Consider the following 17,332-nt stretch of genomic DNA (forward strand, 5'->3'; position numbering starts at 1 on the left):
AACTAATCTCATTTATGATAAGCCTGATCCATTCACAACAAGACATTTTCGTTTTCAAATAAAAGCAGTGAAAGCACGCTACAACAAAAAATCATTTGATGGAAGTGTTCATAGTAATACAGGATTATTATTGCAACAGAGGCTGGTCAGACCTCACGTTCACACAAAACGTTTTATTGCTTAACACTAAAGCTACAAACTTTAGGAGATCACGCGGGCCGATGATGATGTACGGACAGCACAACATTTTCTGTACAAATATTTCGTCACTTTCGGTCCCGACCGACCTCCTAAATTTTATAGCCTTGGGCAATGGGAACCTATAAAACGTTTCTTGAACTAGAGAGTGAACCCCACCTCCATTGCATAGGAAAAACTGGTGCATTGTGCGCTATACATACTAAAACAGAAAATACCAATCTATATGCATGCACTACTAACATATTTATGAACGAGGATAACCAACCATGCAAGTTAAGAGAAAATAAAATTTAAAAATAAAATTTTATTGGCATTTTGATATGTTGGTCCATCGCAACGTATTTATATTCTCAAACGCATCTCTTCGAGCGAATTTCTGTAAAATGTTTTTATAGAAAACAACACGAAAACGAGTAGTAAAGAAAAGAATTAACTGAAAATAATAGAAAATTAAAGAAAAATAAATTTTGTGTCTATGTACAAGTGTGGCGACAAATTGATGTAACAAAATTAAATTAAATTAATTGAAATAAACACAGCAGTAATATCAAAGACAAAAAAAAAACACTTCAGCCATCTGATGAAGTATAATCGTTTTTAAACAAAAGCTCAGCGATGATAGTCATTCTTGGTTACTGAATAGATGTGAATATTCCGGAGATCCAAGTTTGGTACAGAATTTTGTTGGAACAGGTTCTAAGGGGACTGCGTTTTGTTGTTAATCAACGCAATTCAAGCATGAGTGGTACTCAAAATAGGGTACAGAAACTGGTCAGTGCAAAACACTGTAAGAAACCGTTTCTAACAAAATAGTACTCTATTCGGTAGCTGTCGACTATGATCACTTTTGCTTGAAGTGCGTTGTGTTAATACGTTTAGGTTTAAGTCTTTTGAAAGTTTAGTTCTTGTCAGCCCATTGGCTAGTTTAAACTTAAAGTAAAAGATCAACAGACATTAGGAAAAAAATAATTTTAGAAAATTACCAGCGTCACAATGGGATCAATCTTTTAGTTCCTCTTTTTTCCTAAAAAGCTCTCTAGGAAGATTTCGGATTTTTTTTTAGCAAATTTAACAAATCAAAAAATAGGCCATTCATTTGCATCTTATGATCAAATTGTTTACTATGCTGGTGCATGTAATAAGGCTATCCTAAGAGGCAAGTTCGTACCTACTCTTTGTGATATCCTTCAAGGAGTTCTGAACGAAGTGTCGAAGTGGTGCTTGGAAAATGAACTCGAGGTTAATCCTGGTAAGACTAAAATGATTCTCTTCCGGAAAAGTATAAGAAAAATAGAAGCTATCAGAGTACCAACCATTAACGGTATACCGATCTCATTGGTGGACGAAGTGAAATACTTAGGGGTCATTCTGGCCTGCTCATTAAGCTGGATACCCAATATTGATTATCGCATTCACAAGGCTACCATAGCACTTTGGCAATGTAGGAAAGCATATGGCAAATCGTGGGGCCTTTCTCCTAAAGTACTCTATTGGATCTACACTTCGGTTGTTAGACCTATTCTACTCTACGGTTCCTTTCTATGGAACCACAAGTGTTGCCTTAAAAATGTCATAGATAAGCTCAATAAATTTCAACGATTGGCATGCAAAGCTATAACTGGAGCATGGCACTCTGCTCCCACTGCAGCTTTAGAAGTAATTCTCGAACTTACTCCTCTGCACATTCTGATAGAAACAGAGGCACTTTCAGTGCTTAGTAGACTCAAAAGGGACTCTAATATCAAACTTAAAGACGCTGGACATTCAGCAATTTGGTACAGGTCCAAGCAATTTCTTCCAGTCATCCATTTGAAGACGGACTACGTTAACCCAATGTTCAAATTCGAACGCAAATTCACACTAAATATACCTGAAAGATCCCACTGGAAGGATAGCCTACTGCCACTGACAAATGGCATACAATTTTACACAGATGGCTCTTTGATAAATGATCAAGCGGGAGCAGGTGTCTTCTGCGAAGCGCCGAGAGTGGAATTGTCCATTCCGCTAGGTAAATATAGCTCCATTTATTTAGCTGAAATCGCGGGTATACTCAAATGTTGTCATGAAGTCTTAAAGCTTAGAACAGTAAATGAAGTGATTTCAATCTACACAGACAGTCAGGCAGCCATCAAAGCATTTAAATCAGTCAAAATAAGTTCGGCTCTGACCCTGAAGTGCTGGCAATCACTAGATGACATCTCGGTTGATAACCAAGTTAACATCACTTGGGTGCCAGGACACTCGGGCATTATAGGTAACGAAAAAGCAGATGAACTGGCCAAACAAGGGGCACAAACTGCTATCGAACCTATCCCTGAACCATTAATAGGAATTCCGCCATCAATTATTAAGCGCGAAATAAACAGATACAAATACATGAAATCTACTAAGTACTGGCATGAACAAGAAGGATGCAAACAATCGAAGAATAATGTTACACTGCGTAAGAACCACTCCAAGTTTCTTCTTAACCTTAGCAGAACTAGGCTGAAAGTTTATGTAGGAGTCATGACGGGTCACTTTGATTTTAACAAGCATCTTACGAATATAGGAAAACGACTGGACTCAGGATGTGATCTATGTGGAGCACACATTGATTCAGCCGACCACTACCTATGCCAATGCCCAGCATTTATCCAGTCCAGGTACAAATGTCTTGGCAATTTTACACTTAGAATCGGTACTATTAAATCACTACACCCCAAGGATGTCCTAAGCTACATATGTAGTTCGGGAAGATTCCGGGAAAAGTACGGAGTGTAGTATTCTGGCATAATGACGATACATGGGTGGCACAATGGGTCCACAAGAGGCCTACGTGCATATCTGTTTAAGCAATTGAACAGATGCCCTGTTTAATAAATAAATAAATAAATAAGGCTATTACATGTAGGCAATAGCCTTTACATCACTCGCATAGTAAAACGTCGTACTACACACGGAAAATAACGTGATATCTCGTATCACGATGAGTAAATGTACCTCGGGCTAAAGCCCTCGGTTACTTTTACTCATCTGGATACGAGATATCACTTTACTTCCCTTGCATAGTAATGTACTATTGTAGAATCTGCCATTAATGAACATCAATCATAAACAAAGCTATGACAGCAAACCCCAAGTCTGTTACTTCCACGGCAGAGTAAAAGTAACCCAGGCAGGAGCGCTTGATTGACAAGGGACCTGAATAATCTAGTAGCCCTATGTTTTTAGCGAATTAAATTTTTCAACTTATGTCAGTGTTCATTTGAGTTCATTTTCATACAGTGCATTAGGTCCCTCATTTGACGTTTCAATAATGAACCGCTCCTGCCTGGTTTATTTTACTCTGCCGTGGTTACTTCTTCTTCTCGAGTTTGCTATAAAATCTTTTACTTCAATGGTGTTATCATACATTTTGCTTTGAAAGACCATGATAAATGAAGGTAATTGCTTCCTTTTGTCATGAATGTCGATAACAGATGAGTGAGTGATATTCCTCAATTTAATATGAATCGGGATCAGCATACATCAATCTTTCTAATATATTGATTAACCTGGTAACATTAACCAAAAAACAAGTTCTGTTCATTTAAATAAAATTGGCTAAAACGCAGTCCCGATAGAAGTCTATTGATTTCGATCAAATAAATTTTTTCGTTACCTTCAACTGCTGAATAACTTTCCTGGACGTCGATAATTTGTGGTGGTCCACTGTCACCAATATCTCGTAGTGGTGTCGATGGTTTATTAATAAGATCTTCCAGATCCTGTACGCTGGGACGACGTACATCGATCGATCCACGTCTTCGGTTCTTTATTTTGTCGATTTAGATTGGTGCGATGAATTGTTTTTGGTTTGTTTGAGAGAGTGTGTGTATATATGGAGGAAAATACATTTTAATTTAAAATAATTGTTGGATAAGATGAAAACAGAAAAGAATTTTTTTAATTAGAAAATAATTTGTATTCGAATGAACATTAAATTATTAATTAAATATTTAAAAAAAAAATAGTAGCAAAAGTAACATTAAATTATGTAAATTGCTGGCGACACTTAGTGTTTGTTATCACATTTTCGTTTATGTAAAATAAAGCTGCAACAAGTTCGCTTAAATAGAAAAACCATTTTCTTAAAATCATAATTTAACGCTGAAGCACACTGAAATAAATTAAATTTAAAATGAAAACGCATAAATTTAGCTGTGAGAAAATGATTAATCCAACAGATTGATAGGCAGAAAATACTGCCGTAATTTGCATGGTGGACTTAGTGAAAAATGTAAACAAAAGAATAAAATTTTCAGTAAGTGTCTTATGCAAATTATGGCAGAATAGAGAACAGTAAGAACAGAAAACTGTAAGCACGGAAAGAGATGCAAAGTTTGTTTTTCTACATCTCTCCCAATAGAACAGAGACAGTAAGAAGATTTAGATGTCACAAGTAGCAGAGCACGAGAATCAGTGACAATATAAAACGATCAAACTGATTTGAAGCCATCATTAAGAGTAATAACGCAAAATGCATAAAAATTGTGAAACAAAATATTCAGAAAGCAAATACCGTCGTTTGTCGTTTTCACGGACAATTTTGATCGCTTGTTTTTACGGTATGTGCTTTAAGTATGCACCTTTTTTCCTTCAAAAAAGGTTTTAGTTTCTCATTTCCCACCACATTCATGAAAAAGTTTCGTTTCCGAGTAACATGACCATTCCGAAAGTGTCGAATCGGAGACTTCTAAATTCAACCTTTTCGAGATGTGGTAAGCAATTTAGCCGATATATTGCAAAGCAAAGAACACATTAAATAGAAAGTCAAAAATATAAAAGTAAAATAAAAATTATGTGCAAAGAGAGAGAGAGAGAGAACAAGAGAAAAACGATTATTTGGAGAGACAGAAAAGAATATGAGATACGATTTCAGAAGAGAGTAAGAAGAAGGAAAATATACAGAGTTGGCGATGATTCAGCAACTAGGAGATTTCGCTACATCTAGCAAAACCACGTTAGAAACTTGTCTTTCTTTCTTAAAAAATTACTCAGATTCCACTCACATTGTTTGTTAGACTTTGAAGTGCTAGATTTGTCATTTGACCTAAATCTAGTACTTCAAAACTTAAACGTATAATATTCGTGGGTTAAAGGAATAGAAAAAAGTTTCTAGTATAGTCTTGTTGGCTGTTTTTAAAATGATTTTCTGAATGTTTGTGAATGATTCTACCAATGATGTAAAAGCTCTGTGTTATTACATTGAATATTCGTTTCCAACATTGAATTGATTTTATGCTCACATTTATATCGATGACATTTCATCAATGGAATGTTTCATCTAACAAAATTCTCAGCAAATTTTTACACTTTTAGGATTTTTACAATTCCTTCTTCACACTTGTTTTTTAACCAACGCACTCATTACAGTGTTTGCATTTAATGTCACAGAGTGCAAGGTCACAATAGTAAAATTCTAATCAAGATTTTGAATTTGCCGTTCCTCAATGCAATTCTGTTAGAGCTACTATTCCTGAGAGACGATAACAGATGGCGTTGCTTTCGCCCCTCTGGCGCCATCTGTTATAATCTCTCAAAATTAGTTCGGATGAGTGGTTAGTAATGAGTTTAGTTTAACTTTTATCACAGAATTTAAGATAATTTTAGTTTTCTACGGATTAAAAAATTATTTTTATTCGAAAAATTTACAAAAATTGCCTACATGTCCCGCCCAATATACACAGTATTATTGCTAGAATATTTTTTTTTTATACAATTGGTGAATCTAATAGGCTACTACTAATACTGCAGACTACAGAGCGACTAATCTATTATGATGGTCGAACCGAAAAACGATTACACTCATTGCACATTATTTACAAAGATCGTCGCAAAACTCGCATAATATTTACATTGCTCGCTAAAGTTGGTCTTAAAAAAGTTTGTCTGAAAACTATGATATACTTAATGTACTCGTTGAATTCTTGGGTACGTTACTCGTATGGAGAAAACCATTGAAGATCTACCCGAGGCAAAAATTAAATCGAAAAACTTACAGTGAGATTGTAATTAATCGTTGCGATTGAGAAGAGACTATACAACTAATGGTCAACGCAAAGTATATCATATCAGAAAGACATTTTAAGGCAGCCGACTTAAAATATTTTGCTATTCTAGGTTCGCGTATAAATTTCATCTAATCTAAACCATAAAATTGCTGTTCAGTAAAAAAATAATTATTGACTTTAGCACGTAAAAAATATAAAGCCTTTCAGCTGCACTACGTTTAATCTAAAGAGAAATTCAAGATTAATTACAAAAAAATGACATAAAATATTCCGAATAACAAAACGAAAACTTTGGTTTAGCTATGTCGTTTACCCCTTTCTTATCTGCGTCCAATTCACCCGGTCGACCACCCTTTTTGATATTCTACACAAACACATTTTCGTTTGACAAGGATCGGGAAGTGAATGAAAATAAAGAGAAAAAACGAAAAATAAAATGAAAATTAAAATAAAAAAAATTATTTCCAATTGTATAACGAAACGAAAAAAATTAAATTAAAAAAAAATAATTTTTTCCCAATTTTTAAGTTTTTTTTTTACCTGAAAATTAGTTTTTTTTGTAAAAATAATGTGGTGAAATGGCAAAATTTGCGTGTATCGGTCATCAAATTTAATTTATTTTTTAACAATACCAGAGAAAAGCTATTTTCAATATTTCTAATCTACAAAATGTTTGCTTCAACTACTCTACAACATTTAGAAAATTTTAGAAAAAAATTTAATTTTTAAATTAACATTCGGCGCTGCTGAATTATACGAGAGACACTGGTAAAATAGAATAAGTTAAAAAAAATGAGAATTTTTTTTTCGAAAGTAGAGAGCAATAAATGGAGAGAATGAGAAGAGATTCGAATAAAATTGAAGGGGCATTACAAAGGTGTTTAGGGGTAAAAGAGTAAATAATAAAATTAAAAAATTTTGAAAACACAGTCGATGACAAATAATTTAGGTTTTCAATTTGCTTCAGCTCACTCAGCTTAGCATATATCTGGGAATACACCAGTCACATGCGTGCGCTTGTAACTCGTACATCCATGTATCCAACGCATACTGGTACTAAGTAAAAACAGTCGAAACAAATTGAAAATATGGTTATCTGCATCGACTATATTAAAAAAACAATAAGAAAAATCGATGGTTGTCTCTCGTTGCATTTAAGATCGCAAGGAAAGTGAAGTAAACAGAGAGTACAGAAACGAAAGAAACAATATAAAAATTCAACTAAAAAAGTAACTCAGACACAGACAATAAATTCAAAGTAAAAAGACAAAAGAAAAAACAATAAAAAAAAATTAAGAAAATGTAAAAAAAAATTAATAGAAAACTATTAAACCAACAGCATCAGCGTAAGACAGTTTGACTGCAGATTTTTTTTGTTTGTTTCTCTGTCGAGGTGTAAACATAATCTCACCTTGCCATCTAATACCTCGCCCGGCCTCAACCTTAACTGCAATCAACAGATAGAAAAATAATAAAAAATAGAAATTTCGACTTTTTATTTATGTTTGATTTGTTTTCTAATCTAAATTTGTTTTTGTTTTTTTGTTTTTAATTTGTTGTGGTTGTTGTTCAATTTTTAATTGTAAATTTTTTGTTTTTGAAATATTTAGTAAAACGTAAAAGTGATATAAATGTTAGTGATTTGATTGTAATATATCATTGTCGCCTTACACTATATTGATTCACGCAGTGCCAGTAAAATAAAACAGAAAGTGCATAAAACCTGTGCGTTTATGATGTTTCCCTGGTATGCAGTCCCTGGTATCAAAAAAAAAGTTATATCCAAGACAAGGTTGTTCCCGTACCCTACAAAATTACTGGCTAAATTATTTAAAAGTGACTTTATGCGAGTGTGTCACGAAGTGATTTCTCGACTTATTTTACATAAACCTGTAAACGAGGGGCACATATGTGTGGATTTTGTTGACAAAGGATTTCCGAGGATTTCATACTGATTCTGGATGGATTTTCAAATTTATTTGATTTTCTTGAGGATTTCTAGGATTTTGAGGATTTTCTCACGTAAAAGTTTGAAGTATTTTCTAAGGATTTTCGTTTGACTGACAAAGGGTTTTCTATGAATTTTGACCGTCATCCAGAAACTAAATCCATAATTCACATCCCTACAGAATGTATCGATGATTTTAATTTAAAAAAAAAATGTTTAAATTAAAGAAATGAAATCAAAAATAATTAGAGAAACGTTTTGAACACTAATTAGAAGTCGCATTACTGACCTAAATTGTTGATGTTGCGTGACGTTCATAATACATTTTGAATACCGAAATTTCCATCTATTTTAGCTTATTTTAGAGAATTTCTTTCTGAAAATTCACAATAATTCCGAAAAATTCTAAAAATTTTTTTTTGAGTTTTTCGGAATTTGCAGAATTTAAATTCTCTAAAACAGGCGCTAGGGCCTTGAATCTACCTCTTTTTTCATATAACTTCTTTTATAAAAAATGACTAGATCGATTACAAACGAATTATTAAAACTCTGGTGATGTGTTTGTGTAGTGAGTTTGTTCTGTGCAATTTATGTAAAACCAGTGTGACAATTTTAAATTAAAATTATCTTTTTGTTAAAACGATTATTGCTTTTTTTTATAAATCATTTAAAAAGCATTGAACATGTACACTCAGTTCGCCATTCCATTATAAATTGCTCCGCTTAACACTTAAAAAAATATTTTATTTTGCCTTTGGCGCGATGATCTAAAAAAAAAGTTATAAGAAAACGTTGGACGAAACAATAAAAGTAGAAAAAAAAAACAAAAAATTAACTTGTAGAACAGTTTAACAGTTTATCAGCAGCATTGAAGATCCGCATTAATAAAAACCGTCCTTTCGATTTCTTTGTAGTAAATAGGTATATAAATAACGAAAAGAAATTCTTTCACACAAAACTGAATCGAAACAAAATTGAGTCGGCAGTATCGCTATACGTTAGTGAGAGAAAATCATCAAATCACATTTTCCACGATTACAATCCAATTATACAATTCATTCATTCCACATGCCATATCCACTAACATGTTGGTAATGCATGTGGAATGAATGAAGAGAATTGGATTGTAATTTTGACTTCTTATTTCTCTCCGCTTGTGTAATATTCGCCAATTTTTTTTTCAATTTTCTTTTTGTTTTGATTCAATTATACAAAAAAAAAACAATTAAGACACAAACATTTTCACCATTGGCTTAGCCAGTTACAGAAACGGACACAGTATTATTACATTGAAATTACACATGTAGTTTGTTTGTTTGGTTTGTAAATCTGCTGGAATAAGTATAATAAACGACGAATACCAAATTATTACAAATATATCGAGAGAAAAAAAACATAAATCCAGAAAGCGTTTTTGTAAATTAATTAGCGCCTCTGAATTACGCGTATTATATTGGTTGTTTGGCCGTAATTCAGTGTGTAATATCATTTTGGTTTTAATGAATTAATAAATTGCCTTAAAATATCGATTAAAACAGACGCCACTGCTTTGTTTTAGGATAATATTTAACATTGATTGGAATAATTTCGGTTTACCTTTCTGTCATCCAAAACTTCACCAGGTCGAAGTTTACGTTTATCCTGATCGTGTGTGTGTAGTGAATGTGTGTGTGTGTTTGTGTTTAATTTTTTGATTTTTTTTTTTAATTTTTGAGTTTTTGGTATTGAGGAGTAAAAATAGGAAATTCGTTTAGAAAAAAAAATCATTTTTTGAAAACTTAAATTACTTAAAAACTAAAAAAAAATTAAATTCTAAAAATATTTACAAAAAATTGTTCTTTCATTACAAAATGAACCGAATATGTAACGAAAAGTAGCGGAAAAACCAACCCAGGCTCGAAGAAAGTAAACGAAAAAAATTAAAAATTTTTAAGTCTATGCTTACCTCATCACTAATGATCAAGCTGGGTCGACGTCCGGAATTGTCATCGGGCGGTATGAGTGATCCACGTCGGCTTGGTGGCCCAGAACCTGGTGCCAAAGATCCTTTGCGATCTGGCTCACGAATAACTTCAATTTTTGGTGCTTCTGGTGCTGGCGTTGGTGCCTTAATTTCGGGCACCTTCGAATCCTTATTTTTTTTACAAGAAATGGAACCATTAGAGTTTATTATCGAAATTTGAGCGGTATAAGCGTGTTACAGCGTTATAGCATAAGCATTTGCCAAATAATCTTGCGTTTAACAGAAAATTTGAGCAGAGTTTTTCGTTGAACGTCGATTCTATTTATCTCAGACAGGTATGTGAAACGTAGGAAACCATAGCCACGCATCGAAAATAAACTGGGTGCCATAACTCTTCTGTTCATTATTACATTCGCTAAGTAAAACCATCGTGATTTGACCTTTTTTGTATTTCTGCCTAGAACTAGTTATTATAATTTATGAATTTCCAGCGAACGGTTCATCTCAACAAATGAAATTTTAATTGAGACCTCAAAAAGGGCAACAAGCATGAAAAATTCGGCAACCAATTGTAAAATAAGCAAAATGTGGTTTGGGGACAGCGAAATCAGACATATTATGCTCGGTCAGCCCCAGAACCATTTTTTTTTAATTTTCACCATTTCCATTGTTATGATCAAAAATAAACGGTATCTACTTCTCGTCCTGCGAGAGAATTTTTTGATTTAGCGATGCAAACCTCTGGGACTTATGGATAACTTGCTATTAAATATTCTCCAGAGCTACGTAAACATGATAGGGATTTTGCAACATTGATCAGTCTAAAGTAGTTGTTTACACTGTAACTGTAGGTACGAATTATGAACTGAATTGAAAATTTTCTCCACCAAATTCGCAACATTTTCTCTCTTGACTCTTGCATAAGTTTTCGTTTTATTTCATGATTGGTTGTGAGTCACTAAATTCTAATCGACTCTGCCTGCATTTAGTCAAAGAAATCCAAAAACAATTCCGAGTGCGCACATTCGATCACTAGAAATTTATACGCTCTTAAGACATACCTTTCCCTTTACTTTTGCCATTTTCGATTTCCTATAGCATTAAATGACTAAACTAAAAACCAAAAAAACAATTCATTTCATTTTCGTCGGTCAAAGTTTGATTGGAATTTTTACGAAATTTGTTTCACTTCAATCACAGCACCAACATTTTTCCGTTTCTCCATTTTTCCATTTCCTTTCTTTTTCGGATACAACAAACAATCCCAACGTCCCAATGAAAAGGTTTAACCTTTCAGCGCGAAAACGAATTCAAATTAGGAACAAATTAAAACGATCAAAAAATATGAAAATTTCGTTCAAAATATATCACTCTCTTTCGCTCGTGTCAATCGAACAACCGCAGGTTATTATGTATCGCACTTAGTAATTAAATTAAAATACTTTACTGTCTAGTTAACATCATTCATTGACCGACATTTGAAAACTGAAACATTAATTCAAATAAATAACAAATTTTATATTATTAGAGAATGGGATGCTCCTAGGTACGGCTTAATTTCTTTTAATAAGACATTCATATCCTACGACAGAACTCTTTTTTCTTCTTCTTCAATTCTTCTTCTCTTACAACGTAATCGTAAATATGTTGGTTGGATACGATTGTGTGTTAGTTTCGCACGCAATAAATTATAAAAACGTCTTCGAAGTGAGAGATTTGGACGCTCAAAGATTTGCTGTATCCAACACTGACTGAAGGATTCGATGAATTTCAAATTTTAATTTTAATCTTTATGTCATCGTTGAAGACATGCAACTGACAAGAGCGACCTCAAACATCTTCTCTGGAGATAAATAATTTCAAATTAAGCTTCCATTTCATTCTTCCGTTCTATTTATGAATGAGATGTGTAAGATGTGTGACAAATACATAATTAAATGCTCTACCTCAACGACAATGTGAAAAACAGCATTGAGAGAAATGTAAATTTATTTCACCTGTTTCGAAATGCCGTTCTGCACACACTAAGGTCTTATTTTCAAAAACATTTTATTTTTAAACATTTTGGCATAATAAAATAATCAGAAGAAGAAGAAAAAAAAGAATAAATTTCGGTTACAACAAATCACACACCTCAATTATTGTAGTTCTATGAATATAACCCACTTGTACGCAATTCGAATGGTTTCGCACGAGAAGAAAAAAAAATGTTTGTGTGAAATGTATGTATCTATGCCGAACATCAGGTATGATTTTAATAAACGAATTCATTTTATTATTAAACTCGTAATGTTTTGCTGCCATAATTAGTTGCTAAACAATTATTTATTCGGCCAACTATTTCGATATCAAAACAGTGGCTTCCAAGATAGGCTGCCGATATGTTAATACAGAAACGGATAATCATCTCTGATCCACACTGTGGATTACACAGCGACAACAAAAATAAGAAATAATCTGCGGCTATGGTTCAGTTCTCTTTTATTGGACAATGTTGAAACAGATGATGTAACAGATTACCTATCAAACACTAGCTGATATTTTGAACAATGGAAGTAATAGATTTTCCTATGTTGCACTCATCGTTTCCCCACTAGTTCAAGTGAGTACATCAAGTCCAAATAAATAATTAGAACTGCAGTTCAAAAGCTAAGCAATGGGATTTTTGGATGAAGTTTGTGGATTTGGACCGATAATAATCAAATCACAGATAGACGGAACCAATGAAAGTATAAACCAGGTGTGGTCTGCTCATACAAACCGGAGAACATGGCGATTTTATATGAAATCGCCATGTCCTCCGCTCCATACAAAGTTTGACATTCGACCATACCTTGTGTTGACGTTCATTGGACAGAACGGTGTTTTGTATTGTTTTGTACCTTAACTGTTTGCCTCCCAGTGCACCCAGCGAGTCATATCACAATGAATCCTAGATTACGCTAGCCCAACCATGTGCATAAGTGTAATGAAACAGGAAATGATAAAATGACATTCAAATGTTTGGGATTTGCAGCACGCATTAAAATAAAAGAAAATTTACGCGCTGCACGACACGGAAATTAGTCATTATTCTGCTCACTGCTGCAGCTTTTAAACTTATTTCCATAAAGAGCTTTTATGATTCGCTTCTTCGTGGGTAAATTGGTATGATGTTCTTAAAACATTGTATCAAGTACCACTATCGCTATATGACTATCTCAATGATTGAAATGCGATTATTGATTTACCGACACACACAAGTGAACATCATGGTCAATTTTATCCTATCACCCACCGAATGTCCAGATCGGACATTCTGGTGCCTTGGGTGCATCGAACCTTTCCATAGGATTCACAGTGGCTGTATTCTGTTTTGGTCAAGTGTTTTATAGACAATGAAATTGTCGATGAACGTTTAGTTCAAAGTGTTATCAAGACGAATTTGATTGTTTTTCATTCTTGATCGAATATACTGTTTGTTATGTAAAGCTATACGAGTAAATAAACCGACGTATGTCCGCCAACCATTATGTCGCCGCTAATTTTCAATTAAAATTTGCATCAAAGAAAATCATAAAATCAATTTTTTTTTTCGCCGAAAAGAAAACGCACCAAAAAGCTGCCCTACTTCTTGTGTTATGGTTTCATCGACATCGATTTTAATCGCATAACGCCACACACACAAAATGTAATTCTTTATAGCAAAAATTATAACGAATTGCATTCATAACATTCAGAGCTCATAGCTTGACCATAAATCCAAACCAAAATAAATCACATTTTGTGTTTCGAGATGAAGTGAACAATTTAAAGTTCATGTGAAAATGCTAATTATTTTCAAAATTCTTCATTTATAATTAATAGAAAATATTAATTTTAACAATTTATTTTTGACGGTGCCGTTTTCTATTTTATAGATGCATGAATGATGTGGTGTCGCAGCATTTTTCTTTTTCTTTTCGCTGCGTGTCATTATTCCGCGATAGATTGTATTATAAACCGTAATGTTAGCGATTTCAACAGTTTTAACCTTTCACTAACGGCGGATGTATAACCATATTATTACGAAATGTGTGACCTATTGATCTTGTGTCTGAATACAAAATCTTGTACTTCTTTAGTTTTAACATTATTTTTTCTATATGAGAAATCACTTTCTAAGCTGATTGCTTCTTTTCGTCATCATTATCGACAACAGATGACTACACCTTTCAAATTGACAATATTATAGAGACCTAGATTTTTCACAAAAATGTCTGCAACAAGCGATAGCATAAAAAAAGCAAAGCAGCAAAATCAAGCATCGTCGATACCAATCTCACCTTTCTCGTTTTACCAAATTCTGGTTTATCGAATTTTTCGAGTTCGGGACGTTCGTAGTCCGGAATTTCCGGTAATTCTTCATGTTTTGGTGCTGCTGAGACCTTTGCGTGTTTCGCGTCTTTACCCTCAACCGTTTTCATGGTTGCCTTTTGCTATTGTGTAGTAATAAGTATGCGCAACACAGAAGAGATAATTTGGAAAAAGAAAATTTTTAAATTTGATTAAATGAGAAATAGCAAAAAAAAATCAATCGAAACAAAAAATATTTTTTGAGAAATGTAAATCCATAGAAACCGAAAAGATAGAAAACGAATAGGAGGACAATATTGAAGATTTGGCATAAATGACTCTAAATTTAAATTCGACTGAACGCTGAGAGATCACCAATAGAAAAAGAACAAAAAAGAATCTCTAAACTTTCAGTCGACTCCATACATCATTATAAGTCATTTGCCACCACATCTTCATGAAGAAGACAAGAGCAGTTTATGTACAAAACTTTCACCAGAGAAAAGTAACAAAAGGAAAGAAGAATTGAAGAAAAAAAAACAAAAAGAAAAACACAAAAAAATTGTTAAAATAGAAGGAAAAAAATGTAAAATGGAAAATTCATTAGAAACGCATAATAGATTTTCCAGATAGAGGCACTGCAACTGACACGATAGAAACGGAGAAACGACTAGCAGCATGGTGTCGTCCCCTGGGCAATTGAACAAAAACGTTTTCTACTGTTACACATGACGTTACACATGAAACTAGATTGGCGAAATTACATTGAAGTACACACATTCAACCTGACGACGACTTTCGAGTAATTTGTTCAATTTATTCGGTTTTTCGCTTTGTCCGTTCTACGAGCGAGAATGCGAATCTAGTCGCTAGATAGTTGCAAAGGTCGCAAATCAATTGAATTGAAATCTGCAATTTCTTGCCGACGTTTACACATCGTTGTTCATTGTTATTCCTCATGTTTTTCTCAGTGGTGGGAAATACCGCCAGAATGAAAATAATTTTTTTATTCACAACAGAAGGAAGATTGAAAATGGCTGATATGCAAAGTATTGTCTATAATTGGACAATCTGTAGCGCTCGCTACGCTCGTGTCCCGATCTTTCCAATATGAGTCTTAGTCTTGAGAAGGTCATTTCTTTCTATAGAGAAAAACGACAAACGACTACGACAAACAAATTCAAAAAACCGAAATTGAAAAATTTACAAAACCGTGTCGTCAAGGTCAAACTTTTCTTACAGTTGAGCGGCAGTGAAATCACACAAAAAGTAGGACTCGCTTCATCTCTCTGATCTGCGTACATCGCGATCGTGTGATTTTACCTTTTGTAAAAGGGACTCGCTTTGGCCAGCAGTTTGTGGTTCTGATTTTTCCTTTATCACCGGTTTCAATTGAATATCCATGAATTTTTCATTTCTAACGGGCTCTCGTTTGATCATATTTAGTACGGATTGTCGACGGAACGGCCGTTTTAACAATTCATTCAAGGGTGCGTCAGGTTCTGGAGTTTTTTCCTATTTTGTTGCGTTTTAAGGTTTGCGAATTGTAACACACCCGTATTTGTAACCGAGATAATTTCATGAATGTGATTTACAAAGGACACGTGGACATAAAGAGACAATAAGTTAATGGTTTGTTCAATTTGAATAATTCAAAGAAAAAAGTTTTCCTTCTTGTGACGAATAAAAAATGAACAAAAAACAAAAGAATTCCGTGAAGAAACCATCACAACACTTACCTTTTGTTTTTCCGGTTCCTTTTGCTAGTCGTGGTGTAAATTCCGCACATGATGTGTTTGTTGTATTGAAGTTGTGTAGATAATTGGTTTAATTGTGTTGATATGAGAAAATGGGAAATAAAGATTAGCGAACTTTGAACTTAGCATATAGTTAGTCACCAGCGTACACGTGAAAATTAGACAATTTATTCGATTGTTATATCCATAATGCTAGGATATACCAACCAATAATCAGGACAAGTCTAATTCCACCCGACAATTTTAACCTTTTACAAACGGCTGTTAAATCTGTGGAGGTCCATCTTAAGAAAAAATCTTTTACTTCGTCGCTTATTTCTGTCGTCATTGTCGATAACAGACGAACAGGCCGTTTCTAAAAGCTTCTTTGACTCAATTGTTACATGTACCTCTTCCGGTGTTATGATAGTTGGCTTAAGTGTTGGCACACTCTCGCTCTGTTTTGGTTCAGGTAATTGTCCTTTTCCGACTGTAAGTTGTTTCGGTTTTTCTGGTTCCGGTAGAAGAGTTTCTTTCTGATATTTACAAAGTGTTTACGTGTCAAGAAGGATTACATAGAACATAGAATGTTTATTTGTGAAAATTGAATAAGATTTGTAAACACTAAATGAACGTTTGTATTGTGCGGCCATAACACCTACCTTAGGCAGACCATTTTTCGGTTTTTCTTCTTCTTGAGTGCTTTCCACAGCCTGTTGTGGTTTTGCAGAAGCAGTATATTCCTCTGTTTCACCTGCCTTTTTGTTCAACTCGAATTCCGATTCTTCGTACACTTCCAGCTGCGCTCGTTCGTAATCTGGTATCTCCGGTAATTCTTCGTATTTCTTTGCCTTGGGAATTTTCACTTTTGTCTTAGTGACTTCCTTTTTGGCCGGCTCTTCCTTTGGCTTTACTTCTACCTTGCGTAGCTTTGGCAGTTCCGCCACTTTGACCTCTTCAATTTTTTGCTGCTCGATGAACGTTTTTTTTTTGATGATTGAGAGACGGGTCACGGATGGAAATTAGAACAAGAAAAATGTTTTAGAAATTATTTACGAGAAATGGGCACACGAAGATAGTACAACAATGAAACATGAAACATTTATGGGTGTGTGTTTGTGTGATTTTGTGT

General features: G+C 33.9%; 1 protein-coding gene across 14 annotated transcripts in view; it reads right to left on the reverse strand.

Moving 5' to 3' along the window:
- LOC119085059 (twitchin) overlaps positions 1-17,332 on the reverse strand; it is an 85,031-nt gene that overhangs the window by 37,711 nt on the left and 29,988 nt on the right. For 12 of the 14 annotated variants that reach the window (XM_037195276.1, XM_037195288.1, XM_037195287.1 and 9 more), the window contains 10 exons: positions 16,863-17,171; positions 16,611-16,736; positions 16,204-16,227; positions 15,788-15,979; positions 14,455-14,607; positions 10,133-10,318; positions 9,784-9,828; positions 7,651-7,686; positions 6,553-6,603; positions 3,848-3,998 (listed from right to left, as the gene is read on the reverse strand). In XM_037195276.1, coding sequence (XP_037051171.1) covers positions 3,848-3,998; positions 6,553-6,603; positions 7,651-7,686; positions 9,784-9,828; positions 10,133-10,318; positions 14,455-14,607; positions 15,788-15,979; positions 16,204-16,227; positions 16,611-16,736; positions 16,863-17,171 — 1,273 coding nt within the window. The remainder of the gene's footprint in view (positions 1-3,847; positions 3,999-6,552; positions 6,604-7,650; positions 7,687-9,783; positions 9,829-10,132; positions 10,319-14,454; positions 14,608-15,787; positions 15,980-16,203; positions 16,228-16,610; positions 16,737-16,862; positions 17,172-17,332) is intronic. The other 2 variants (XM_037195289.1, XM_037195290.1) reach the window with 2 other exon arrangements.

This window comes from Bradysia coprophila, unplaced genomic scaffold, assembly GCF_014529535.1.
Source record: "Bradysia coprophila strain Holo2 unplaced genomic scaffold, BU_Bcop_v1 contig_94, whole genome shotgun sequence".
Taxonomy (NCBI): Eukaryota; Metazoa; Arthropoda; class Insecta; order Diptera; family Sciaridae; genus Bradysia; species Bradysia coprophila.